At 44.4% G+C, this 27,804-nt stretch overlaps 1 protein-coding gene across 2 annotated transcripts in view; it reads left to right on the forward strand.

The window, feature by feature from the left end:
- ANAPC1 (anaphase promoting complex subunit 1) overlaps positions 1–27,804 on the forward strand; it is a 614,893-nt gene that overhangs the window by 180,685 nt on the left and 406,404 nt on the right. For both annotated transcript variants that reach the window (XM_069234703.1, XM_069234704.1), the window contains exons 17-20: positions 8,833–8,907; positions 10,044–10,309; positions 18,328–18,419; positions 25,106–25,254. In XM_069234703.1, the coding sequence (XP_069090804.1) occupies positions 8,833–8,907; positions 10,044–10,309; positions 18,328–18,419; positions 25,106–25,254 (582 nt within the window). The remainder of the gene's footprint in view (positions 1–8,832; positions 8,908–10,043; positions 10,310–18,327; positions 18,420–25,105; positions 25,255–27,804) is intronic.

A 27,804-nucleotide genomic window follows, 5' to 3' on the forward strand; every position in this document is an offset into this window, starting at 1 on the left:
CCAGGGCCCAACTATTAGCCACACCCTGTGCCTCTGGAGTTGATCCATCAGGCACACCATCTGCACATTCATTGAGTGAAAGCTCTTTCGATTTCTGAACACCTGTTCATTTTGCCGGGTTTTGGGGGGGGGGTGTGTTAGGGGGGGAGAATGCTGTATGTGTACCATCAATTGCCCCAATAATGTTGGGGATATGTCCTATTGCATACAAATCAGCTTTCACTGAGGCCAAATCCTCCACCTGGGGGAAAACGATGTAGCTGTGCATGTGTTTAATCAGGGCACACAACACTCTGGTCAGCACTATTGAGAACATTGGCTGAGACATTCCTGCTGCCAAGCCCACTGTCTTTTGGAAGGAGACAGTTGCCAGGAAATGGAGCACTTATAGCACTTGCACAAGAGGGGGGATCCCGGTGGGGTGACGGATAGCAGATATTAGGTCAGGCTCCAGTTGGGCACACAGCTCTGTGATTGTGGCCCTGTCCAGTCTATAGGTGAGGATAATGTGCCTGTCCTTCATTGTTGCCAAGTCCACCAGGGGCCTGTACACAGGGGTGGGGGGGTGGAGGAGGAATGTCTCCAACTCCTATTCATCCGCAGCGGTTGCAATCTATGGGCAAAATGGTGAGCAGCTGGTCAGTATCTCTTATTTCAAACCACTGCACTTAAATGCATGTCGTAGTGGTAACAGTATTCTGTTGGAGAAGTCCAAATGGTGCATATGTGTACTGTGATGCAGTTAGGAGCCATGGCCTGCACCCCCCACCCCACTCCCCCTCCTGAAATGATGTCCGCCTGTCCTGTTTTGAGGGACAGGTGGAAATTAGGCAATTCCGCTGATGTTGTGAGCCGTTGCGGGAGGCAGGTCGAAAACCGCAGTGCAACTCCTCATTGGTTAACATTGGACCCTATGGGGTACAGTGGCCAATGGTGATGTACACCGCCGGTGACAGTATGCACCGATGCGGACGTCACCGCCATTTTCTATCTGTTCACTCACTTGCTACCTGACTTTCAACAGGAGAGGACCTACAGAGCAAGTGCTGCTGTGACCTGTGTCTGGAACTCACCATGGCTTGTGTCACTGGGGAAAGGGCTCCTGCCTTCACCTCGCGGAGTTGGAGTGACTGGTGGATGGGGTCCTACCCCAGTACCATATGCTGTATGGACCTCCAGACCAATAGGTGAGTACGCCGTGAGTACGATGCATGGGTCGTGAATGCATGGAGTGCTGTGTGTGAAGGCCTCATGAAGGGGGGCGTTGGTGGATGGGCCCTGGGCAGCGTGCTGCATGTCTGGTGGGCCATGTCTGTGCTAATGGGGATGGGAAGGGGCATGGTGGGCCGTGAATGTAACAGGCAGGACGGTTGGACTAGTTTCTTTCCCTGTGTCCCTTTCCCTGAAGGTCAGCACCCATCAGAAAAAGGGTATATGGCGTGCCATCGCCAAGGACGTGCGGACCCTGGGGTCTACAGCAGGCGGAGCACCCACTGTTGCAAACGTTGGGAGGACCTGAGACGCTGGGCACGGAAGAAGGCGGAGGCCCAGCTGGTGATGGCCTCCCAACGAGGAAGGGGTGCCCGTCAAACCCTGATCGCCCTGATGGCCCGCATACTGGCGGTGGCCTATCCGGAGCTGGATGGACGCTTGGGGGCATCACAGCAGCCACAAGGGGGTGAGTACAGTGCCCCAGTATACAACCTGCGCCTGGTGGGGTGGTATCTGGCTGGGGGGGGTGGGCCTGTGGGTGCCCCTAGGCCAGGCGTGACATTACAGAGTAGGTCCCATGTTGAGCAAGGTACTGATGTAAAATACCTCCAACCAAGCTAGTAGGCATTCACTACTGGGCAGGGGTCTGTAGGTCTCAGGTATACTGCAGGGAGCTGCATCCAACAGGGCCCAGGAGGCCGAATCTACAGACAGTGAGGGCACCAGTGGGACGGAGGGCGAGGGGAGCAACACAGTGGAGACAGGAGGGGACAGTTCTGACCCGCATTCCTCCTCCGATGGAAACTTCCTGGTGGTGGCGGACACCTCTGTGCCCACCCCAGCTACAGGTACTTCCACCACCCCCAGTACCAGTTCCAGCACCGCCCTCCCAGCAGCCCCTCAGCGTGTTTCCCGTGCCCGCTCACCCAGGAAGATGGGCATCTCCTTCACCCCAGGCACCTCAGGCCCTGCCCCAGTGAGCCCTGCTGCCCTGAGTGAAGAGGCACCCCCAGCTGGTAAAAGGAAGGGCAAGGAGCAATCCCCAGCTGCTGATAGAAAGGGCAAGTAGCAATCCCCAGCTGCTTCCAAAAGGAGCAAGGAGCAATCTCCAGCTGCTGGCAGGAGGAGCAAGGGGCCTGCACCAGAAGGCAAAAAGGACAAGAGGCCTGGTGCTGGGACTCAGTCGGAGCCCCCACTGCCAACCATGGTGGTTCAGCCGTTCGAGGCTGCAGGGGATGGGCTGGAGCCTCCCCCCACCACTGCTAGCACAACCACCAGCACCGCCACCAGCACCACTGCCAGCAGCAGCAGCCCCAGTGGGCAGCCATCCGAGGCTGCAGGGGAAGGGCTGGAGCCTCCCCCCACCACTGCTAGCACCGCCACCAGCACCACTGCTAGCAGCAGCAGCCCCAGTGAGCAGCCATCCGAGGCTGCAGGGGAAGGGCTGGAGCCTCCCCCCACCACTGCCAGCACCAACATCTGCACCGTCACTGCCACCACAGAGCAGCAGTCACTGCCACCACAGAGCAGCCGTCACTGCCACCACAGAGCATCCGTCACTGCCGGCGGACAGTGTGTAGTCCTGCGTTCATGGGCTGTTGTGTGGCCTTGCCCCTGCAACTCTTGTGGGTCTGACACCCGGCTGAGAGACTGTGACCTTGCACTAACCAGGACCTGCATTACAGGGCAAAATGCAGGAGAAGTCAGTGGGCAAATCACCCACTTGAGAGACTGTGGCCTTGCACTCCCCAGCACCAAGCACAGGGCATGCTGCCCCTCCAGAGCATGTGGGCAAGTCACCCACTTGAGAGACTGTGGCCTTGCACTTCCCAGGACAGAGTGAAGGGCATGTTGCCTCCTCCAGGACCAGTGGCGTTGTACCATCTTTCGGCTGAGGTGCCCCCACTCCCCATTCCACATCCCCCTGAGGTTCCTGTCTATTTTGAACCTGATGCCCCTGCAGTGTTCTCTCTGTGTTGTTTCAGGAGTGAGGTTGGGCCTTAGACTTTGTGATGCAGCCCTGTGGCCCAAGGGCATTGAGGACTGGGCAGTGTCCCTTGCATTGTGAATATGTACATACTTTTTGATTTGGATGCACAAATTTCACATATATTTATCTTATTACAGACTTATTACACTATAGTAGTTGTCCTTGCATTATTCCTGAGCGGAAGGGGTTGTCTATATTATGTTACTGCATCTGGCTGTTTGTGTGGTGTTGGAGGTGGGGGTGTTGCGTGTGTGTGCCACTCATTCCCCCCACCCCTTGTGTGCTAGGCGGCTGTACTCACTGTGGTCGTCTTTGCCGGCGTTGGTGTTCGTAATGGAGCAGAAGTTAGAAGAGCATGGGGAAGATATGCAACTCGGGCTCCATGGCGGCGTGGTTCTTCTACCCGTGTGCTGGCTGACTAGTTTTAACTAGCCTGCCAACAAACAGGTTTCTGAACCCCACGGATGAGAGCCTCTGCTCTCGGGCGGTCAGGAACAAAGCCTGCTCTGGCTGGGATGATAACACATCCCTCCCAACAGGATAACCTGCAACTCTGGATTCCAAGGCAGGGGGCTTCAAAGAGGCCCACCTCCCATAGTATGCAGATTTATCTTCCCTCAGAAGGGAAATGCCAACATCTTGGTGATGGCAGAATTAGGAACTCTGGGACAGTGTTATGCTTACTTTACACAGGAATTGCTCATATAATGGGTGTAGTGACCCCCAGGATAAGTAGCCCTACACTTCCCTAAACACCCCTAAATTTAGTATTTAGGGGAGCCCATGGCACCAGGAAATCAGATCCTGCTGACCTGAAGAACACTCCAGAGACACAAAAGGCAAGTACTGGAGACCAGTGACTGACTCGACGCCAGCCCTGCCAGTCTGCCTGCTGACTTCGACAGTTGCAAGAAAGACTCCTGTCCTCCAGCTACTGAAACTTCCAAAAGCCAAGGAAGACTGCCAGCCTTCACCCCAGCACAAGGAGCTCCTCGCTTGCTACCAAGAAATGCTGAAGAGAACTCCATACCACCAAAACCCAATGCCAGGCAGCACCACTACACCCATGCCTCCTAGTCCAAGTTGAAATGGGCCAACAGTGCCAACATGGTCCACGACCACTTCTGGTTATGGCAACCCGAAAGTCCACTGATCCTCTCCACTCAGACTCACTGGACCGAGGAGAAGAGGACCACTGGTATCCCTACATCCCCGAACATTGCATGAACTGTGCCTACTTGGTGGCTCACCCTGACTGGGTTCCCAAGTCCTCTCCTGCAGTATTTTTTTTGTCCGGACCAATCGCCATTGACTTAAATGGGGTACTCGATGCTGAACTGCACCACTGCCACAGGCCGGCCCTGTGCCACCTGATGTGACCTGCTGGTGTGGCCTAGGACCTTGCCACATACTCACCTCAAGTCTGGAAGATTGGTCCTGTAAGTTGCTGTGGAGTACCTATTGGCCTTATGTTTTCTCTTCCATAGTGTAACATTACAGCTTCCGAGAATTGCACTGTTGACTTTCCAAACCTGTGGCAGTTTCTATTGCAAAAAGTACTTACCTGATTTTATTGATTCTGGTTACTAAACATGTATGAGGATACTTGCTATTTTTGTAAATTGATGTGGATCTCCTTCTTGAGTCGTGTGTTTCATTTATTGGCTGTGTGCCTATGGTAAATGTCTAACATTCATCTCTGATAAGCCTAAGGGTGCTCGACCACACTACCTCCTTAGAGAGCACCTTGGGATTGCTTGTCTAGTAGTAAGGGAACCCCTGGACTCTTTGCACAGTATATCTCATTTTGATATAAGATATAAAGAGCCATCTTTCTACACTATAGACCTCACCGAAGCCTTGTTCCATATTTAAATACATCCAGGCCATCGCTGCTACCTCTATTTTCACATAAATGGACAGCACTACCAGCTCAAGGTATTGCAAGGCTTCACAGAAGTAGCTTATCTCAGAAGTGATGGCCTACATGTCTTCCCGTATCTCGACGACTGGCTAATCAAGAGTGCCAACCGTCAACCGTGTTTACAAGACACTCAAAGATAATCAACCTTCTGCACGGATTAGGCTTCACCCTAATATACAACAAACTCGCATCTGCAACCCCTACAAGTGCAGCTGTTTCTAGGTGCAATGTTAAACTCAGTAATTTCCAAAGCCTTTCCCAATCAAGAAATAGTACAAAAGTTTGTCTTGGCACTGACTCTTTCCCAACAAGTCATGAGTTTTCTCTGCATGATGGCATCATGTATCTCCATAGTGCCACACGCACATCTACATATGCGCTCCCTAAAAAGCACCCTTCAAGCACAGTAGTCTCAAGCAGAGCGGCATCTACAGGATCTAGTGTTGGTAGGGCCTGCAACCCATCACTCTCTGGAGTGGTGGAAAAGCAACAATCTGTTGCAGGATCAGCCCTCCAAGGCTCCACTTCTGCAACTCACCATTATAACAGATGCATCACTACATGTTTGGGGGGCACATCTGCAGAACTTCAGTCTGCAGCCTCTGGGCGTCAATTTAGAAACACTTTCACATCAATCAACTAGAGCTTCTAGCCATTCAACTAGCTCTCAAAGCTTAGCAACAGCACCTTCATAAGAAAGTAGTTCTCATTTGTACAGACAACATGACTACGATGTATTAGATTAAAAAACAAGGGGTACACACTCCACACAGCTATCACAAATTGCGGATCACATATGTCATTGCACCATACCTCACAAAATCCACCTCCTGTCAAAGTTTCACCTACAGGTTTCCTTTCCCACTATCCAAAGGCAGTGTTCTATGGATCAACTGATCAGGGAAATTTGCTTATGCTATTCCTCCTCTCCCACTTATTCCTGACACTAATCTTGATATCCCCAACATGAGCGTGACATCCATGGTTCACAACCTTCCTACATCTATCATTAGTACCACATGAGAAACTACCTCTATGACCACATCTTCTAACTCAGGAATAAGGGAAAGTATTACATTCATATCCCAAACAGCTAAATATGGCGATTTGGCTCTTGAGGTCCTATAATTTGGACACCATAATTGCCCACAGGAATGCATGGACGTACTAAAACTGGCACATAGTTCAACAACGTGAGCCTATTTCACAGCGAAATGGAAAAGATTTGTATATTACTGGTTACCTAAGCAAATCCAACCTCTCACCTCATTAGTTATCTTTACCATTTACAACAGGCAGACCTTGCACACACCTCTATTCTATTGCACTTAGCAGCTCTAGCTGCTTATGTGCAAAACAGGCAACATCTATCACTCTTTAAAATTGCAATCATCAAGGCATTTAAGGAAGAACTCAAACAAGTCATTCTACCCTCTGTCCCACCAGCTGCGGTCAGGAACCTCAATATGGTTATCACCCGACTGATGGGGGCAACCCTTTGAACCACTACACATGTGAATTACAGTTTCTTACATGGAAGTTAGCCTTTTTATTCACTATCACATCTCTCAGACGAATAAGTGTACTCCAAGCACTCACTTTAGAACCACCTTTCTTCCAAGTCAACCCAAATAAAATAGTACTTCGTACTAATCCCAAGTTCCTTCCTAAAGTAGTCTCTTCTTTCCATGTCAAACGATAGTGCTACCAGTATTCTTTCCAAAACCAGATACAGTAGCGGAGAGACTTCTACGTGTACTCGATATTAAGGGAGCATTACTGTACTACATCGAAAGAACTAAACCTTTTTGAAAAACACAACAACTTTTAGTTGCATTTTCAAACTCCCAGAAAGGGTCTCCTATCTCCAAAGCTGGGACAGCAGAGTAGATAGTTAGATGCATTCAGACTTGCTACCACGAAGCAAAAATAGCACTACACACAACTTTAAGAGCTTAATCCATTCGTGGAATGGAGCCTCTATGGCCTTCCTAGGAAATATCTTACTAGCTGACATTTACAAAGCAGCTACATGGAATAACCCACACACATTCACAATGCACGATTGTGTTAATATATTAGCTAATCAATATGCTAGAGTGGGTCAGGCTGTGTTACACTTTTTCAAACATTTACGTCAACCACTAGCTAGCCACCGCTTTTGGGGAGCACTGCTTTACATTCAAAACTAAGTGTATGTATCTACGGGCAACACATGCTACAAATGGAAAATGTTACCCTGTAAGCTTCTATTTGTAGCCCGTAGTACCATGGATTCATTTGAACCTGCCTCCTCCCAGAAGCTACTGGCTGACGTACTTATTTCTTTCCTAAAACACTTTAACTTATGGTACCTTTACTCGTATGCCTGTTTTCTTTTCTGTTACGGTACTGCTCCTGCTCTAAATTCACTTGATAAGCCAAAAAACAATCTAACAAAGGAGCCAAAGACCATGCGCAGTACACACAAAAGGAGTCGCACTATCTCTTGACTCGAAAACCTTCTTCGGAGAAAATCTAGGTGCAAATGTCCGAGCCCAACACTAGATCGCAGAACTATGCGAATTATTTGAGCCTACGGCACTACACGCTAAGAATAGATGCTTACAGTGTAAGTAACATATTCCTTCCTGTGCAAGTGATACTCCATGAAGCAACACATACTCATCATTTTAAACAATTACATGAAAGGTTGAAAAGTACAGAAAACATATTAAAAAAAAAAAAAAATGACAAGCCGAAAGGGTGGCAGACATGATGGTCTGCTGACCAAACAGTTAGACTCCTCTGATTACTATTATACCTGCTTCCTGCTGATGTAACATATTCAGGATTATTTAAAAAAAAAAATCACAATGACCTCATTAAGCACCTCTGCGAGTGAAGCAGGACATGTGTGAGGCGTTTGGTCTGTAAACTGTGGGATGAGAAACTGTTACATAAAATTAGCAACTTAATCCAAAGTACCTGGAAGAAAGGACCATGAAAGAGGTATTATTCTTTTGTCTCTTTTTCTGGCTTTCCCAGCAAATAATCTTTTGTGGCAGCTTTATTGAAACGATTCATTTAATAACCTGTGCAATGCAAAGATGCAGTTGATTGGAACAGTTTTACAAGTTGACATTTAAGGAGAGCACGCACAAATGGCTGATAAAAGAGAGTATGCGTAGAGAAGGCTTTGTTCATTAGATAATTTGCTAAAGACCCAATCACTAAATGTCGTCTGTAGTGTTTTTACACAGGTGTTTTGATTGGTCACCCTACTCTGTTGTAGTTTAGTACATGAATGTCTCTGCTCTTTTGGTTGTAATCCAATGCATAAGTGTCTATTCTCCCTGTGTGTTGTTAAGTCTGCCACTTGCCTGCTTGGGTCTTAGGCAGCCCCATTCTCAAGCAGTTAAGCACTAATGCAAGACCCGAAGCTCCATTATATCTAATTTCCTAAAACAAGTGGCAGCTTGGACTTTGTGGTGGGTTTAAAGTAGAACTTGCATGCAACAGTGGTTTGTCCTCCTGTCTAGACTGTTTGTTTGATCAAAATATAGCAAACATCAGCATGTTCGTAAAAAGGAAACATATTATTCTGCGACATGTGGGTACATGTACTGCGCTGTATACTTCATGTCAATGAATTCCAGCTATTGTCACCTGCAGATTTGTACTGCTAGAGGGGTTTCCTTTCTAATCAATTTAATACACTTTTCAGCATGATTTCGAAGGAGCTGTTTCCCCAATGGTAGCACCCAAAAAAGCACGCCCTTCTGAAGCTGGATCAGATGACGTAAGCACTATTATTACAACTCTTTCCAATTAAGATGTTCTGACTTGATTTATCCACGTACAATGTAGACTTTTGTAGAACGCTCTTGGAAAGTACAAAAGACTTTGAAATGCTCTTCCGTAAAAGTGCAATGTTTCACTATACCTTTTCCCCAAAAAAAACATGAGATTCTAGTTTTGTTGGCCTTAGTTTCTTGTCCAGTTGTATGACTTCCTCGGATTAAGTATACACCTGTGCTGTAGCCCAAAATGCTATATTATTTGTTGTTGCAAGGATAGTTTGGAAACTTCATTATTATTGTTGGAGGATTTTGCACACAGTTGAAATAAAAACAGACTTCTTTGCTAATTGGTAAGACAGTGATGAAAAAACGAGACAATGCAAGAAGAAAGAATGTTGATCGTGGCCGCTTGGGGTCCTATATATTAGACCCAACATATATTTTACTGCAATTCGGTGATATTTATTGACCGTTTTATAGCATTTTTATAGCGCTCCTCCACCTTAGCACGTTAGTGCCCTTCTCAAATAATTTATTCCTAAATTGCTTGATAATATATTGCAAAGCATGGTAATGACACTGTGGAAAAGATGAAGTAATATTGTACCTTTAGGAGCTTTGTTAAATACTTTACATTCTGAAGATGAAGATACGAGTTATAGGTTCTCAGGACAGTTGGGATATAGCCCAAGATGATGATGCTTAGGAAGATGACATGAAAGTGTGGTCTTATTCTGTAAGGAGTTGAACTTCTGAACTGTGAGTCCTTGTTTCTTTCATCTTCTGAGATGTTCAGCAGGCTAGTTGGTGAGTTAGTAATACTGCTTTGTAAGCCAGGCATCTTATTGCCAATTTAATTCAAGCCTCTTGGACCAGGAAAGGCAGGAGCCTGGATATTTATCAGCAAAATGTGTTTAGTGCAATCACTGTACGAAATACCAACCTTGTTTAATAAAGGGCTATTAGAATGCTGTACATGATGAGATCTAAGTGAGGTGGAGGAAGAATCATGAACACTGTGTGCACCTGGCTAATCTGTCACATTTAGGCAGAGGCCATTTTCAGGATTGTGTGTCTTAGTTGTTCACTCTTTCTAAAGTATCTTTCATTTTTGTTCCATGCAATCTCTCTTCAGGATTGGATATTCCTGCTGAATTCGGACTACCATCAAAATGTGGAGTCTCATGTTCTGGCCCAAACTCTGCAGCTGGATACTTTGGAAGGCTCGCTGGCAAGGGAGGATGCTCCATACACCCACAGTTTGGACTCCTCTACTCTTCTTTTCAGCCACATTCCGGCCATCTTCTATGTGCTGCATCTCACCTATGAAGAACTGAAGCTGAACTGTCTAATGAGGGAGGGCCTGCACTCTTTTGTTATGTTGCTGGCTCAGGTGGCGAGGTAGGGTCATCTCTCAACTCCACCACAGAAAAAGCAATACTCTGCAATGAATACTTTATCTTTTTTTTTTAAATCATATTGACCCATTGGTATACAACGGCCCCCTGACATGTTACCCTTTCAGCCAATCTTGACCTTCTATTGAAATGTACTCTACATGCTGAGATAGTGAAACATGTGCTTCTTATAAATATTGTCTCCACATGTACCTTGTATTAAACGTCGTTCCAAGCATCAGTCTTGATTAGGAAATGTTTTCAGTAGTACCCATTCATTGACATTAGGTAGAACTGAGGGATGCCAGGAGTGGGTATATTGCCGGATATGACTTTGAGAATACTGTAGATGCCACCAAGGACATTTCAGGTGTTAGATCCAGAGCCCCTCTGGTTTTCTTTGGTTCTTTTTGGGATTTCTGTATCACATTTCAGAAATTTTGCAACTTTCCGAAAGCATTCAAGCTTAAAGCTCTGTGACCATTGTTGCTGGCAGATGTCCATTTCAGGTCCAGTTTAGGTCGGTATGCAGTGACTTAGATCATTACACGAGAGTGCAGACTATAACATGGATATGTTCTGCATCTCAATGCCATATGGAAGCATGAGGCAAAGCTACTCTGGCAAACGGGAAAAGGAGGTTAAGGACACCCATGATGTTTAAGGCTCTGACCGACAGAGAGAGAGAAAACACCAATGGATCACAAGGAACACAAGTAGTACTTTTACTTGTAGCACAAGGAGAAAAAGCAATGGAGAGCCAGGGAGAAGTCACTTCTCTGGCTTGTATATGTTTTGAGTCTATGCAGCAAGCAGGTTTGCCTCACCCGGTGTCTACAGACACATATGGAGACGTTTTTGAATGCCATGTTGTTCATTTTTGCCATCTGTTGTGCAATGCCATCTGCCTTAGTAAACTCTTAACTGGTGGAATAGGTGCTAACTCTCACAGCGCCTCCTCATTTCTCTGCTTCGGGCCCCCTCTTTTGAGCATCTGTTTAAAAAAAACTGGTGGTTTTGTGTGCAGTGACACTGCTTATGTAGGTCCTAACAGATCTGAGTATTAACATCAGTCTAAGATGCTACATTTGGCAAAGATTATTAAAATAGAAACCACCAGCTTCCTTGACCCTTTTGCATCTGAAAAGACACCTTCAGTTCCTGTGCTTACCTGTTTGTGATTGGATGAAGATCACAAGGATGATAACCACCTGCCTCTGCTGAATACTAATGTCTCTCTTTTGTTCGGTCTTCAAACTTCCAACAGGTTAGTCACCTCATCCAAGAAGAAGGGTCCCTCTTTATCAGCAGACCACTTTCTATCCTCAGCCATGGTATGCATAATGAGGAGCCTAAGTTGAATATTTTTACTGAGATCCTCTCAGACTTGCAGGCTTCAGAAGTGCTCCTCTTTGATACTTTATTTTCTGCACTGAAGGAGGTTTTTGATGAGCTCTTTTCCACCTTAGCAGGTGCATGTGAAGCTTTGGGAAACCTTAAACCTGACCAAGCCTTTCTCTCCAGACTCATCTCAACTGAGAGCCTAAAGGTTCTAGCTTCCTCTGCACCACAACCAGCTAATACCTTTGCAACTGTACCTCCTGATAGGGAGTCCGAACACAGATGCAGAGTGGTGGAAGGCAGTTGGCCCTCAGACACAAATGCTCTCCCTAATGCTCATGGCCTACGGATATGGCCTCCTTAGCTGTAGTTCGTTTTCCAGAGTGCATATGTGAGAATTTATGTTCATTTGCCTCAATACAGCAAAACTACCACTGCAGTGGGTCTCTCTATGGATACCGGCATCATCATTAGTTGCCATGCTAGGATGAGATTCATTGTGTTATTTGGGCATATCGGGACCCTATTGGTGACCGTATCCTTTAATAGTGAGAACCTCTTTGGTGAAAAAGCTGATCGCTCTCTAGAACACTGTAAATGGAGTCACCCTATAGCCAGATTTTTAGGGCTGCCTTAAAAGATTTTATTAGAGCAAAGGAATTTTGTAGAGATTCCGTCACAAGGCCCAAATGGTGTGTGCTATATACCTCAGTCAGACCCACAAAAGCCAGTTATGGGTAATGTCCCTGTTGATGATGCATCACTTTGAAGAACATAATGCAGGAATCATATTATCAAATGCTAAATGGTGTAATTTAAGTTTCTATACATTTTTAAGGGCTTGTTGTCTCACAGTCAGTATGGCTGCAGAATTATGCTGACAGATGTTGTCAGCCACTATACTTGTCTGAGATTCACTGGCTCCTCTGGTGATGCCTGAGCATGTATTGTCTTCCTATTCACAGTGAATTCATATTTTGTAGCAAGATGGGTAAAAACTCAAGTGTTTAACCAAAAATATAGAAAGAGTTTGACATCATCATGCTGCACTTTCTCAGTACATACCTGCTTACTGTCGGTATTGTTCTCGATCACGGTCCTCTCTCTCATTTCTGTTTGTTTTGATAGCGTCAACTTTGTTGGGGTGCCTCATCGACCACAGCCCAGCGTTCTGTCCTTGATGTTATACTAAGTATCCTCCACTGATCTCCACCATGTCTGTAATCTGTGCCTCTCCCCCGAACACAATGTGGTCAGCTGTGAAGCTTGCTGGTCCTTCAGATCTACTGTGGTCAGCTGTGAGGCTTGCTGCTCCTTCAGATCAAAAAAGACTATGCAACAGTTGGGCTCGACATCTCAAAATGTCTTGAAGGAGCATGGACGATACTCCTAAACTGTTCTGACCCGAGGACATCTGACATGAACAACACGCACAGGCATCGGCTGCAGAGGAAGGGACCGTCTCCCTCCAATAGCTTCTGCTCTGAAATCAAAATGCAGAAGCTGCCTCCTGTTCTACCAGCCATGAATACTGTGCCTCCACCACCTCCACATCGACCCCAGCAAACCACCACAGAGGTCCGATTGCTCATCCAACACATATCTAAAATCATTGCTGGTCTGCCACTGCCTTCAGGTCATGGTCGGCACCGGCTGTCTTTGTACTGAACACTCCCAGCGCCAGTTTGGCAGCAAAGCCACATACTTCAGAGCCGACCACTACCACCTTGGAGTTGAGTCGAGCTTCAGAGCCGAAAATGTTGGCATCGAAAACCAGCCACAATTGGCAGCAAAACCTACCTCATCAGTGCCAGAAACCTATGCATTCGAACTGAGAACATCAGCGTCCAGCAAAACAGCCCATGGATCAGGCTCTATGGAACCCCTGATTCAAAGACTGCTGGAAGGAATAGACATTTGGCAGAACCATATTAAGATCCAGACTCAGGCTGGATAAACACTAGACCCCACTCTCCCCTATCTCTCCCACCCCTAAAGGCCCAAACCTTCAAAAGGCAGCTGTCTTTTGAAAAAGCTTTGGATTTTCCAACTCCACTCAAACAAAAAGAAAAGATGTACATGGCCACAAGTCCTTTGCATCATATTAGCCCACCATCTCATTCCAAACAGATTGATTCCTTAGCACCCAAGGTACAAGACATTGTCCGTTACTTACTTGATTTGCATACCTCTGGTCTAGCTTTTACATCTATAAGGCCACACCTAGCAGCGGTAGCCATATACCTACAAAATAGGTAACATACTTCTCTATTCAGAATTCCAGCCACCAAAGCCTTCTTGGAAGGTCTGAAAAGAATCACTCCTCTTAGGGTTCCACCTGCTCCCACATTGAATCTCAATATTGTATTATCAAGGTTAATGGCCCTCCATTTGAGCCCCTCCACTTCTGCCCCCTCTAGTTTTTAACCTGGAAGGTAACATTCATGGTAGCTATCACTTCACTTAGATGTATTAGTGAGCTTCAGTCACTAACTTAAGAAGAACCCTTCGCCCAAATACATAGGGATAGGGATTGTACTTGGCACCAACCCTACATTTTTCCCAAAGGTGTTTTCACGGTTCCACCTGAATCTATTAAACTGCCTGTCTTTTTTCCCCAACTTGACTCAGTTGCAGAAAGGGCTCTGTACACATTAAACGAGCTCTCATGTATTACATTGATAGGACTAAATTATTTAGAAAGACACAACTACTATTTGTTGCTTTCTCCAAAACTCACAAGGAATGTCCATTTCTAAATCCGTCAAGATTATGCTAAGCTCGTGAGTCTCCATCACTACATGCCACAAACAGATGCTTACTGGGTAAGTAACATTTTCCTTTCCTCTCCTATGGCATGGAGAACATTTCTGCTCCTTCAGTTGTGTGACCTTCAGCACTGTGTATGCTCTTGCCGCCCTAACGCAGTTCATAAAAAGGTCCCTCCAGTCATATCTGCTCCCTGTAGGAGTCCTGGTTGAATCTCAGCTACTCAATCAACGAACCTGACCTGTTCACAGACCTTCAGTGGAGGAACCTACATGACAGTCTTCTAGTTGAAGGTCCCTACGGGCAAAATTGGCCATGTCCATTATTGGCTTTTTGGAAAACACAAGAGCAGGACTGTCACGTCGGCTTTCTAGCATTAGAAGGGACTCTTGTGACACTTGAGTTTATCCTCCTCTCAGTGCGGAGCTGTTGAAACAGACATAATAATGGCAATACAATATATGGACAAAAGTGCATTTTGGGAAAAAACTAAACCTGCCTGTATTGCATTATGCCGAAACAGTTTTTATTCTGTTTTTTGTGCCAGTTAGGAGTTTTTCACTCCCTGTCCATCAGACCATGGCACCCTTTTTGTGGCTGTAGACTGAAGGCATTAAACAGCAAATTATTGGAATCGTACAGTCACACAAAGAGCCATTCACTATTTTTGGGAAGTGGGGGGGTGAAGATTGGTGTGTGAAGGGGTGGAGGGGGAAAATATATTTTTCTTTTCCCAGACTTCTACTTCATTTCAGTTTAGATTTCTAGATCAGACCCTTCACAACTAGGACATATGAGGAGTTCTTAGACTTTACCTGGATTGTACTAAGTCCAACCAGTCCTCAGACTGGCATACTTGCATAGAGTGACATTAATCAGTGAGAAAGGCTTCTAATATTCTATTTCTTTGGGCTCTTATCAGGTATGCTAAACCATGACAAAAGACCCTGCGTTGGAAGGCGTACATGTGTATGTAGTTAGGGTCAGGGCAGCATTGGTGGTCTTCTAGGAATGCAAAGCAGCTTCATTGGTTAGACAAAACATATTTTGCATGCTTTACTGTGTGCTTTGGATCCCTGTTTAGATCGGATGCTCGGTTTGGCTGATCAGTGCTTAGCTACTTCTGGCTAGGCTTATACATTTTTGCATATATTTTATCCTTTTTAGCTTTTTTTAAAGTATTACTTTGCTAAAATCAGCCCAGAGAAAGGCAGCAAGGATGTAGGGTTGAGATCGTGTTACTCTTCATAGTACCACCTTCACTCTGTAATGTTAAACCCCTCTGCTCTTCCTCTAGGTGACTCATGTGCTATCCTTGATAGGTTTTAGGTGTCTGCCTTCGGTTCAACGGAAAGCAACAAATGTCACACTAAGGAGATTAGTGTGGATATTGGATTGCAGATGCAGGCAGTACTTTAAGATGAGCAGAAGTGTTCCAACCCATTCTTTTAATGAGAGAACCTCATAATAATGCAATACAGATTTGAACTTCCTATCCCAAGCATTCTTGCTGATAATGGTATATGGAGAACTAGAATCAGCTGTTGTAATATTGACACATCCAGTTATTAAATTGCATTTGGGTTTACCACTTTTTGAATTAGATTCACATGACACAATTAAACAGGATTGTACACTACACACACACACTCTCACACACTCTCGTGTCATCATCCTCATCACCAGACTGCCATGCCAATCCTGCATAGAAACATCTTCCAACATTTATTTGGCACCACCCTTCGTTTTCTTGCATACTTTTTAAAAATGCCTTGGGATACCACATGCCGAACAATATTGGTTCCATGCAGGGCATTTTTTTTCATTGGCATAATGCCCAGAAAAACAACATCTGCAGCATTTGATACTACACTTATCGTCGTTTTTATCTTTTTGCCCGCTGTATGTATTCTTTCCCCATACTATTACTTTATCTTTTCCTTTCCTACATTGTTTAATCTTCTGAACTACCTCACTAGGTTTGTGCACTTTTTCATCGTAATGATGCTTGCCGATTTCAGATAAAACTGCTTTCGCACATCTACCAGTAAGTTCAGTATGCTTAACTATTTTACTTACTTCCTATAATGGGACCTCTCTCTTAGCTCACAAATGATCTTGTATGGTAGGTTTAGCAGACTGCATGACAATCTGATCACGTATCGGTTCGTCATGTAAAGAGCCAAAACAGCATGTTAACGTCAAATAGTTCAGTGCCCCAATGTAATCATCATTTGATTCTTATTTCTTTTGTTTTCTGTGGAAAAATGTTAATCTATCTACACCCACACAAACATTTAGTGCAAAATACTTATCTAAATACTCTAATGCATTCTCAAAAACGTCTCCTTGAACTGTTATTTTTTTCAAGGCAGCTATATATTTCAAACCTGATGGCCCCAAGCAATGTAATACAACGTTTTTTTTCTTTGCAGGTTTAACTTCCTCGTCATCATCAAAAGTGTAAATATAGTTTATGAAATATTCTGGCCCTTTTAGTAAAAAAATCTCCTGTTAATGAAATAAAAGTTTGGGGGGGGAGGGGGCACGCTAGATTTAAGGCATTTGTTAGAAGCTATGGTAGTACATAGTAGGACAGGAAATGTACCTGTGAAACTCTAGGCAGGAAAGCCTTCCTATCGCTGGTTCTTCACTGATATCAATGCTCACAACTCAAGTAATTTAATAATGAATTAGTTAACTAAAATGAAACAACTGAAATGTATCATTTGTACTTCCTGAAGAAATCGTAACGTAAGTTATAGAGACAAACATATGTATCGCTTGTCAGGGGAATTCACAGTAGAATTTAAATTGCATGAACGCAAACTGTGGTGACAAGTGTGCGCGTCGCTGTTGAAATACAACAAAGCTGAAACGCACACTGAAATTTAAAAAGCGTGTGTCGCTGTAGAGAACACATACACTAGTGTCACTTCATTAATTTTGCAGGTATGGACACTGGTAATAAGCGTGCATGTCGCTGTAGAAATACACAAAAGACTGAAATGCATTTGAAATCTTAAGTGTGCAAGTTGCTGTGGACACGCTTGGTGTGCGTGTCCTTGTTTGACGTGCTGAATAATCTGCCAGTCACATTGAAGATCCTTTGAGCTTGTGGACGTAGTAAGCGTAAATATTATGTTACCACACAATACACTTCGCAGCTGAGTAAGACAAAAAAAACGCTTAGTATGTTGCTGAGCAACCTGGAATGGTGCTGTGGTGCCGGAAAAGTGTACGTGTTTGAAGGACCGTTAACAATTGAATGAATGCTGGGATGTAAATCTCCTGAGTAGTGGTAATGTTACACAGTGTATTTGCTCGAAAGTACAACAAGGGGTTACTTTCCAAAATGAGTTGTATATGAATCCTGATGAACAAAGTACCAAGTGCGCACATAGATATGTGTGCATGACGGAGATCAGAGCTGCGGCCTCAGCAAGGGTTCACTGCCAGGGTCAATCAGCTCGTCGCCAAAAATTGTAAGAAGTCATCTGCACATTAACATCTTGGATAAAGCTTTATTGCATGAATATGACCCAGCAAGCCAGTGTGACAGTCAACACGTCCCCAACTCTTTTTCCCCCAACATTCTATATTCCAGTCTTTTTATCCACATTTCATAGTGAAATCAACCAATGACAATTTACATTCTTTTCTGCCTACATCATGACACTAGGCTTCTACTGCTACCATGCACCAGTGTCCTTGGGCAGTGGGCTTACTTTACTTGTTCACTTAGCTGCTGGGTGTTAACGGGTAGCACAATGGCGTTGAGAGCCAGGTGCATTGATTTTATTTATTAATAGCAGATTTTGTTTCTGTACTGTTCTCATTCCCTCTGCTTGCATTTGTGATAATTAGCCCTTTTAAACCTTGCAAACTTCACACTTCCTTTTTCATCTTCAGGGACTTGAGATTGGAACAGTATTTAGATTTCTACTACCGAGATTACCCAACGCTTCTGAAGATCTCAGGTCAAGTCTCTACATGTGACACAGGTTTGTAACCCTCTATCTATGTAGCATTTGCGTTGGGGACAGGAGGAGCATGCTGCGGTAATTCTGCGCTGTGCCATTTTTCGTTTTGAAAGATCAATCTGTCTTGCTGTTAGAATGCCTTCACAAGATCTTTAGGAAGAGCTTGGAAACTGCAGAATCTCCTGTGTTTTAAAAACCTCTTTATTTGTGTGTTGTTTCAAGTTCTTGACTATCATTTATTTTGGGGGGTCAGCCTTTCTTCACTATTCATCACTCTGGTCATGCAGGCCTCTTCTCGCCTTCCAGTACGTTTATAAAGGAGTTCTTAACAAACGGGGATGGTTAAATCTCACGACCGGCCTAATTTGAACAGTGTTCTTTGCTCTTGCAGATCTTTGAGTAGTGCCTCAGACACAAAGGTATGGTGTAGGGCGTTCCATTCAAGCAATACAAACCCTGTTGGGATAAGCAGTTTGAAAACCTTCCCATCCCGCCACCAATGTGGTTGCTTTGAAAGTTAGATCTACATTATTCTGGAGCTTATTTGAAAGATGGTGCTGGGGCTTACATGAACTTCGAAGGTCTGAGCTTTGTCCCCAGTCTAGATCTGTCTAAATGTGTGTTTACCATTTACCTATGAACTTCACTTGAAATGGGTTTTAAGGTATACGTATTTTTATCTTGAACACAAAGTTCAGTTGAACACAAAGTTCAGTTCTCTTGCTTTGAAAACTGTCAGACTGCTCTTCATTAAACACACAGAGACAACCCAAAAAAACGGACATTTAATATAAGGACATATTAATGTCCTCCGTTCCTTCTGCAAACCAACGTAACATTCCTCTGAAATAAAAAATCAATCCTGCTTTCCTCAAAATGGGCTAGGAAAATATTCACTACAATGTAAAGTAATAATTTAATAGAAATTCTTCTTCTCCTGTGGTCACAAGCGGATTTATTTTGAAAAAGGTGTTTCATGGAAGATTATCTTTGGAAGTTATGAATCATTGAAAGGACAGCTGCCAGAAGTCTGTTATATGTGAAAGCCGCTCCGTATTGCCAGTGGAGGTGAAAATAAATATTTGACTTTTTCTGGACATTTAAACTTTGTAGTCTTTTCACTTCTAATTCCGTAACATAAACTACATGTAAGCTTAAATGTTCTGACGAATATTCCTAACTGCAGATTCCTCACCTTAGAATATTGCCCATGCACCACACTAGATCGAGAAACTTTTCCATAGCAATTCTCCCTTGTATCGCTCGATGTTCTTGTGCGCTCTGCACTAGCTTCATCTTGCCCTGGCAGAAGAGCAGAGCCACATTGAAGTGCCACCCCTATACATTAAGCTCCGTTTCTGTGTGTGGATCCGATGCCATATTTTGTCTGTTTTCGACTACAAAATCAACTGTGTGCAAGGGAATGATGTCCCCACCGAAGATGGCAGGTTTCAAGCCGTGCTGGGACTTCAAGATGTCAATCACAGACCTGCATGAGATGTCTTTGGTGTCTGGGTTCAAACACAACTCTACGTTGTGTGATAAGTGCTCCCTCATGCATCTGATGGCAGTCCTAGAGCCTGTAGGGGAAGTTATATGCCACCAAACACAAGTAAAACGTTGAGGCCTTCTTGTAGGTCACACTCTTGAATCATGGACCTGAAATCGGTTCCGGCCCAGAGGCTGCTCCTGCTACCATCCATTGTTGCACTCAAAGTCCTCTGCAGAGCTGAAGTAGAAATCTAGTGCAAGCATAAAAAAGCCATGCTAGATTCAACCTCATCCCACCACTCTGACTCCAAGGAAAAGCCGCAAAGTATCACATTGTAAGTCTCATACTGCGGTCTCCAGCCACAGAACAGCTTTCTTGAAAGGCCTAACATGCCTCTAATTTTCTGGGCCATTATTAGCTTCTGGGCTATCATTGGCCTCTCAGCGAATTAAGACCTTCAGAGAGACCTTGTTACAAATTTTGGATGCACTTCTGCCTCATTTTGCATGCCTGTGGCTCCCTGAAGTCCTTATGGGCTTCCATTCGGGTTACTGCGAGTGGGTTCATCCTTGGTACCTTCTGTCCCTTTGGAACCCATTAGCAGTGTAATGCTGACTCAGTACAGACTTGCAATATGACACTACGATCAACGCCTGATGCGGGTGCTAATACAGATGTTGAACTTCTAACCAACTTTGGCTCGACTGATGTCTCACAGTGATATCACAAAAACGCAACTGGTTGTTTTTCAGCCTGACGCTAACTCATTGCCTTGCACATCTTCACTACCAGCAAGGGCTCCATTTTGTGTTTGGTTCCGACTATAATCCTACACCAGAGCAGGCAGCACCCTATGATGATGATAATGGCTTGTTTTATACTAATGTTGCCTTACACATGGATTTACAGAACACCAGTGGGCTTTACACCACTCTAGAGGCAGAGTTTGACTCTCCACTTTGGCCACCATTGGAAGAGAGTTCCTTGTTTGCAATGATGGGTCAGAGCTGAATTCTAGGATTACAGCTAATCTCCAATAAAACCTAAGCAAATGTTCTGACTGCAATTCTACAGCGGGTGCCAGCAAATTCTGAGCTTCCAGCAAATTCTGAGCTTCTTCTAATGATGCCCTCACAGAGACTTGTTGGCTACGTGGTCCAAGCCTTGTTCTTGCTTGCATGTGGATAGACCGGTAGTCAGACATCATAGACCTGCGACTGATAACCTGGAGTTTCTCACCAAGCATCCTACTGAGAGAGCCTTGTTGTGTAGGCATTATCCAATAAAGTTACTCGAAACTCATTTCCAACCACTCCTCCGTACAAGAAGCCCAAGCGGATTGATTCCTTTGGTAAATCTAGGTTTTCTTCAGCATGTCTAGCTTTGCAGTTTGTAAATGTAGTTTGTCTGCGAGGCTGCAACTTTTATGCCCTTAGAGACATGGGCAGCAAGGTCTTGCCAGCCTTCCCAGAAAACCTTAGGGCCTTTATGACCCAGAAAATTCATGAGAAAACAGGACAGTGTAAAATATGTTATCCATGCAGATGTTTTTACTGTGGGTTGCTTGGGCAGGGCAGTCAATACTTTTATTGCCCTTCATAAAGACCCATGGGTGTGATTCTCCACCAATGTGCATACCTGCATAATCGGCATGCCTTTTTATGTGTCCCGCCTTTTCAAAGAGAATGTGAACTTTGCGTTGGAACTCCTTATAGATAGAAGTGCTAAGGCATGCTCCTTGGCACTGTTGATTTCTTATTGCTATTTATTCCTGTTAAGCAGTTCTTACATCAGTTTAGAAGATTTCAACAACCCCAGCCAGTGATGTGGTAGACATCCCACTCCATTCAAGCCTGTTCAGGCGGATCTGGCAGGCAGCATGTGGGCCAGCCTCCACCCCTGTTACAGCATCCACCAAACCACTTTATTTTGCCCTTCGACATGCATGCTTAACTGGTGGGGTGGAGGTTAAGCATTTCCTTCAAAGTTAGCGATCTATCACCTATGACAAATGTGTATTATACATTTCTTAAAATGGCTACGCCATTCTTTTCTTTTTCTTTTCTTTCCTCCCCACCCCCTATTTCTCCCACACCAAAACCAATTGCAGATGCTGCTTTTGCTATCCAGGGGTGACCTGGAGAAGTTATCAGAATTGAAAAGTTGGAGTTGTTATTCTTGCTATTTCATTGTCCTAAAAAAAGACAGAGGACTAGGACCTTCTCTTCCTGATTGTTTTTCTGTGGAAGTACATCTTCCTAAAACTCACACTGGCTCAGATCTTGTACGTTGTGGAGGCGGGTGAATGGATATTGTCCTTGGACTTACAGGTCATATTTTCATGTAACAGTCTGCAGGCGTTACCTGCAGTTCAAGGTGGGGCCACAGGCATTTTCCGTTTGTGTGCTCCGTCCTTAGCCTCACCAACAAAGTGATGCTGTGATCTTTGGACATCAGGAACTCCTGTATTCCTGTATCTCAATGACTGACTGCTGAAGGGTGGCTTGCCATGGTCAGTTGCCATTGACCTCCAGATGATGGCAGAACCCTTGACGTAGTTGAGGCGTACTATAAATGAGCAGAAGACCCACCGGATTGCTTTGTAAAAGTTACCGTTTATTGGACCGATCTTGGATACAGTGGAGTTTAAGACTTTTCCTCCATCGCAACATGTCTAGGACATTTGAGCTACAAATCTGGTATTTCTGGCTCTGTTCTGGATCACAGTGAGAGTGGATCTGAGGCTTCTTGGTCTCATGTGTTGGCTTCATTCCCTCTGCCAGTTGGCAAATGTGGGCTCTGCAAAAGTACTTTAAGTCCTTGTGGCCCCAGCATCTGGGCAGGCTTGCCAATACCTCCAGGTCTCGGACAGCTCTGGATCTGCAGTGGTGGCTGATTAACCACGTTTTTTCCAGTGTCATGCCCCTCCCACTTCCCCACCCATGGCTGACTGGTCACAGATGCTTCTCTGCTGGGCTTTGGCAGTCAGCTGAGGCAGATGGATATCAGAAAACTCTGGTGGAAGCTCAGCTCCACATCAGTCCATTGGAGCTGTGAGCTATCTATGTGACTCTGAAGGCCTCCCCACACGGGGTGGTGCAGGTTCTCATGGAGAGCACCACCACCTTGTGGTATTGCAGCTACTAGAGCACAGTGGAGTTCTGGTTCATGTACCAAGAGGATCTGTGCCTCTGGAGGTTGGTTGGAGTGTCAGGGCATCTTCCTGGTCACAAATCACGTAGCAGACGCTTGGCAAATCAAGAGTGGCGTCTGCGTTTGAAAGTGGCCCATAGCATCTCCAAGCAGTGGGGAGAGTGTTGAGAATTTGCGGTGGCACCAATTCTGTACATTGGTGTTTCTGTAGGAACACTCTTTAGGACATTCATAATTGCTGAAATGGAGCAGGAGACTCCTGTACACCTTGCCACCACTTCCTCTCATGCCAGGAGTTCTAAAGAAGATCAAGAACAATTGGGCCAAAGTCATCCTAGTGGTCCTAGATTGGGCCTCGATAGTGTGGTATACGGAACTTCTGAGCCTGAGCATATGTTCCTTAACCAGGCTACAAGTGATGGAGAACCTTCTGTCTTGTCAAGAGGGCAGTCTCCACAATCTACACCTCCATGCGTGGACATTTAGACGCAGCAGTGAATTACATTCGATTTGCCTCCTGAAGTGGTGGATGTCATCCTTGTTGCCAGGCATCCTTTAGAAAAGTCGGTTTATGCTGGTTGCTGGGATGAGTTGGTATCCTAGTGAAGTGTTAGCAACACTGACCCCCTTATAGCCGAAGCTGTCTGACATTATTTTGTTTGCTTTGTTTTTTGCCCAGCAAGGCCTTGCAGTGGGCACTATAAAAGGTTATTTGTCTGCTCTTTTGAACTTCCTCTGTTTGCTGAGGTTTATTAATGGTTTGATACGTTCTTCTTCCTAGGTCATTTGTGATGCCTTAATTTGGTCCTTTCATTTCTTATATGTACGCCCTTTGAGCTGATGCATAGCTGTTTACTACATCCCCTGACCTTGAAGACCACATTGCTCATAGTGATTACGTCAGGTTGTCATTAGTGAACTACAGACACTTTCAGTGCATCTGCCCATTACTACTTTTTTCTCCAAGAGAAGCGACTGCTGAGGGCTGTGGGGGCCTTCTCACCTAAAGTCATTGCTCCCTTTCATCTTGGGCAGTCCATCACTCTACCATAGTTCCTTGCTCCTCCTCACTCCTCAAAGTGGAGAGGACCCACTGGTTGGATCCCAAAAGGGCTTTAAGGTAGGACATTAAACATACAAAGGACCATCAAGTGGACAACCAGTTTTTTGTGGGGTGCTTTGTAACAAAGGGAAGGCAATGCAGAAGAGGATCATGTTGAGGTGGATTGTGCTGTGTACTAAGATCTGGCACACATTGGCTAAGGAGCAGTCCCTAGAATGTCTAAGAGGCCATTCCTTCAGTGTTAAAACTATTATCACTGAGTTGGCACATGGAGTGCCTGTCATTTACATATGCCATGTTGCAACATGGGCGTTGGAGCATGCGTCCACAAAGCACTAATACCTCTACAGTCAGTCTGGTGGGAAGGACACTTTTCCCACTTGAGTCCGCAAGACTTTTTGATCTGAGCCGACTCCTCAGACCTCACGCCTTGGGGAGGTATTGCTTTGTATCTATTCTAAGGTCAGGTTAGAAATATCCATTAAAAGAACAAGTTAAATACCTTTGGTGATTTTTTTTCAGTTGGATACTCATCTAACTGCAGATTCTTCACTAACATCCTGCTTTCCTGTTGTATAGAGTGGCCTCTTTTTAACATCTGGAAATGTCCTTAGTTAGTATTCAGCACACTGTTGCCAACAGTTTTTTAAAACTCTGCGTTTTTGGGTGTTCGGAAAGTCTAAGATAAGAAACTGACAACAGTGTGCAGGGCTCCGCTTCATCAGTTTTGGGGTGGTGGTCAGCCAGCATGGGAGCACTGTTGTGGAAAAGTGTCTGGATCACGTCTGGGGCCTAGGGATTAGTCAAAGGTGAGGAATCTATGCTTAGAGTATCCAACAGGAAGACTTTTACCAAAGATAAACTACTTGTTCTTTTGGTGTACAACAATTAATATACTTTTTTTTTCTTATGATTCATTTTCTATGTCTTTTTTTCTTTTTTTTTTCTTTTCTTTTTTTCAGTGTTTTGCCTTGTGTAACAAATTGATTTAAATCTCAGCCCAAACAGGATTCATGTATCACCCTTCGTACTTCACTGATGAACCTCCAAGCATCTATCAGTGGTTAAGTTCCTGTCTGAAAGGAGAAGGGGCCGATCCCTTTCCGTACCTTCCAGGGATATGTGAGAGGAGCAGGTTGGTTGTTCTGGTACGTACAGTGATAAAACATAAAACATAAAGTTGAATTCTTGATGTTTGTCAACACATGTTGCACAGCATGATACCACTGTTAATATGGTGTCAGTATGTGCTAATGCACTAAAACGTGTTCTCCAGCCTGTGCTGTTGGGGAGGCCAGTGTGAACTCTAAAAGTTAGAATGCTAGGGGTCCGGTCTTCCCAGCACACCTCTGGATACACGGTCTTGGGGGAGGATATGGGTAAAAAGTTAAGATCTAGCTTATGGGGGAGCATACATACACTGCAACACAATTATTATATTTGCATTAAAGTTGTGAATTTCTAGCCAGAGTTGTGAGTCCAAAATCTTTTAGTTATTTACAACTCTGATGCATTATAGTCTGGTACATATTCTTTTTTGTGGTTTGACCGATTTCTGAAACACTGCGTCTCCAAGAACAGCTGTTCAGGTACCTACATACACATTGTGGTGGAAACTTTTAACTGCAGACTCCTCATTGTGATAGCCTAGTACAGTATGCATAGGGCACTTCTGTGGACTCCCATGTTAAAAAAAAAAAAAAAAAAAAAAAAAAAAAAAAAAGTGCCCACCCACTGGGCAGAGCAATCTATGATGGCACTGCCCCACTGTATCTTATGAAAGATATCCTAAAAAACAATCCTCATAACAGTCCCAGCCTTCAACCATCCTAGAAGCAAGCCTTAGCTCTAAGCTAGTTCTTTAAATATCCCTTTACCATCTCAAGCTAGAGGCTTGAAACTTTAACTGTTTCTGATATTTTCTGGCCTAAACGTCTAAGGTGTCATTCAGAAAGTTATTTATTTACAAAGTAAGATAAATGGTTGCTAAACATTTGAATTTTAGTCTTATTCAGTGTTCGGCTCAGTCTACCTCACAACCACCACCACAAGTTAGTCTGAAACTGCTTGATCAAGCTTCCCAGTTTGTCAAGAAAGACTTGAAAACATGACTTTACATGTTAGACCAGATTCACAATACCTGGTGAGTGGAGGATGGATGCAATTTCATCTTTGAAACATGTGGGTGGTCCAATACCCTGTTGATCCTGAAAATGCTTGGCAGTTACTGTAAAGTTATTTCAAATGTCAATACAAGGAAGCTCCAGCACTTAGAAAGTTAATATCAGCAGACCTAATAGCGGTTGAATTTTTGCCAGCAATCACTAATAATCTATCAAAGCACACATTCACCACATGGAAATCTGTTGAAATAATGGATTTGATTCTGCCCTTTTCTTCAACTTTTGAAAGCTGGGGGATAGTATTAGTTATACCGAAGCCTTCAAGATATTGCCTTCCGCTTTCAATAGAAATCCTTCCAAGCTGCCTAAATCAGTTTTAAGAGGGGCCAAAAGTATATCTCCCAAACCTTTGGATATTAATAATGTTGGCCAGCATCAACAACCTCTCAAAATACATGAGTAGAGATCTCAGTGGACTCTAGCCAAAAGCAAAAGTCCCTATGTTTACTATCATGAAATATAGCTGGTATTCAATTGCTGCTGCAAAGTGGTACTCCTCCGGAAAGCTGGAATCACATGGTTGTCATTGCTCTTCAAGAAACGTGGCCTCAACACGATCTGCCATTAACTGGGTTTGTGTCCTACTATTCACTAGGCAGTTAGGCATAAGTGACTAGACGGGCCAAGTTGGGGCTTGGTTGTATATTTTTCTTCTAACTTAAAAATTGACATTGAAGAGCTTCCACTAGTAGACCCGATATCCAGGTAATAAAACTTACTAACTGGGCCTTGCAATTCAGAGCCCCTCTGCTGCTGGTTAATTCCTACATCCATCCTGCTGTGTCTCGGAAGAGGGGCAACAATATGAAAAATATTGACCATAATTACAGTGTACCGTCAGCTCTCCCCAGACTGGGACATAATACTGAATGGTGACTTCAACACAAGCCTCCTCCAAGTTGTAGAGGATGATAAATCACGCACAGTTGATAATTTGTGCTGGAATGTCCCGAGTCAGAGGACACAAAAAGGCACTCATCATGATCGATTAGGTGTGTACATACTAACGTCATTAGAATACTTAAAAATGCAGGTATTAAATGGAAGATGCCCAGGAGATTCTCCCCAAATTATACATATTATGGTCCCAAGTCATTATGAATGTTCACTTTCACAGTAGTAACTTTACCTTTTATCCCCTCGGTACAACAATTTGTAATAAAATATAGTTTATCTAGTGATCATGCTTCTCAAATGTTACAGCTGGGATCTACCCCACCATCTCATATTCAAGCTCCACCTCAAATAGAAACCATCGGATCAACAAATTTAAAGGGACTGCAATGGTCTTCAGAAACGTTTGAGGAAGTTGCTACAACCACCAAATTGTTACTGACAAAGTCTAGATACCCACCCAGAAGTAATTAAGGCCTGGAAGTGTTTTGGCAAGAATCTATTAGCAAGCATCCCAAGCAAATTGCTACCCGCCCCATCACTAATCTGGATCCCACCGGCCCAGTATGCCTTTCAAAACAATGCAGATTGTAAAGAAAGAGCAAAAGAGGCTGGCATGGT

This window comes from Pleurodeles waltl, chromosome 5 (genome assembly GCF_031143425.1).
Source record: "Pleurodeles waltl isolate 20211129_DDA chromosome 5, aPleWal1.hap1.20221129, whole genome shotgun sequence".
Classification (NCBI taxonomy): Eukaryota; Metazoa; Chordata; class Amphibia; order Caudata; family Salamandridae; genus Pleurodeles; species Pleurodeles waltl.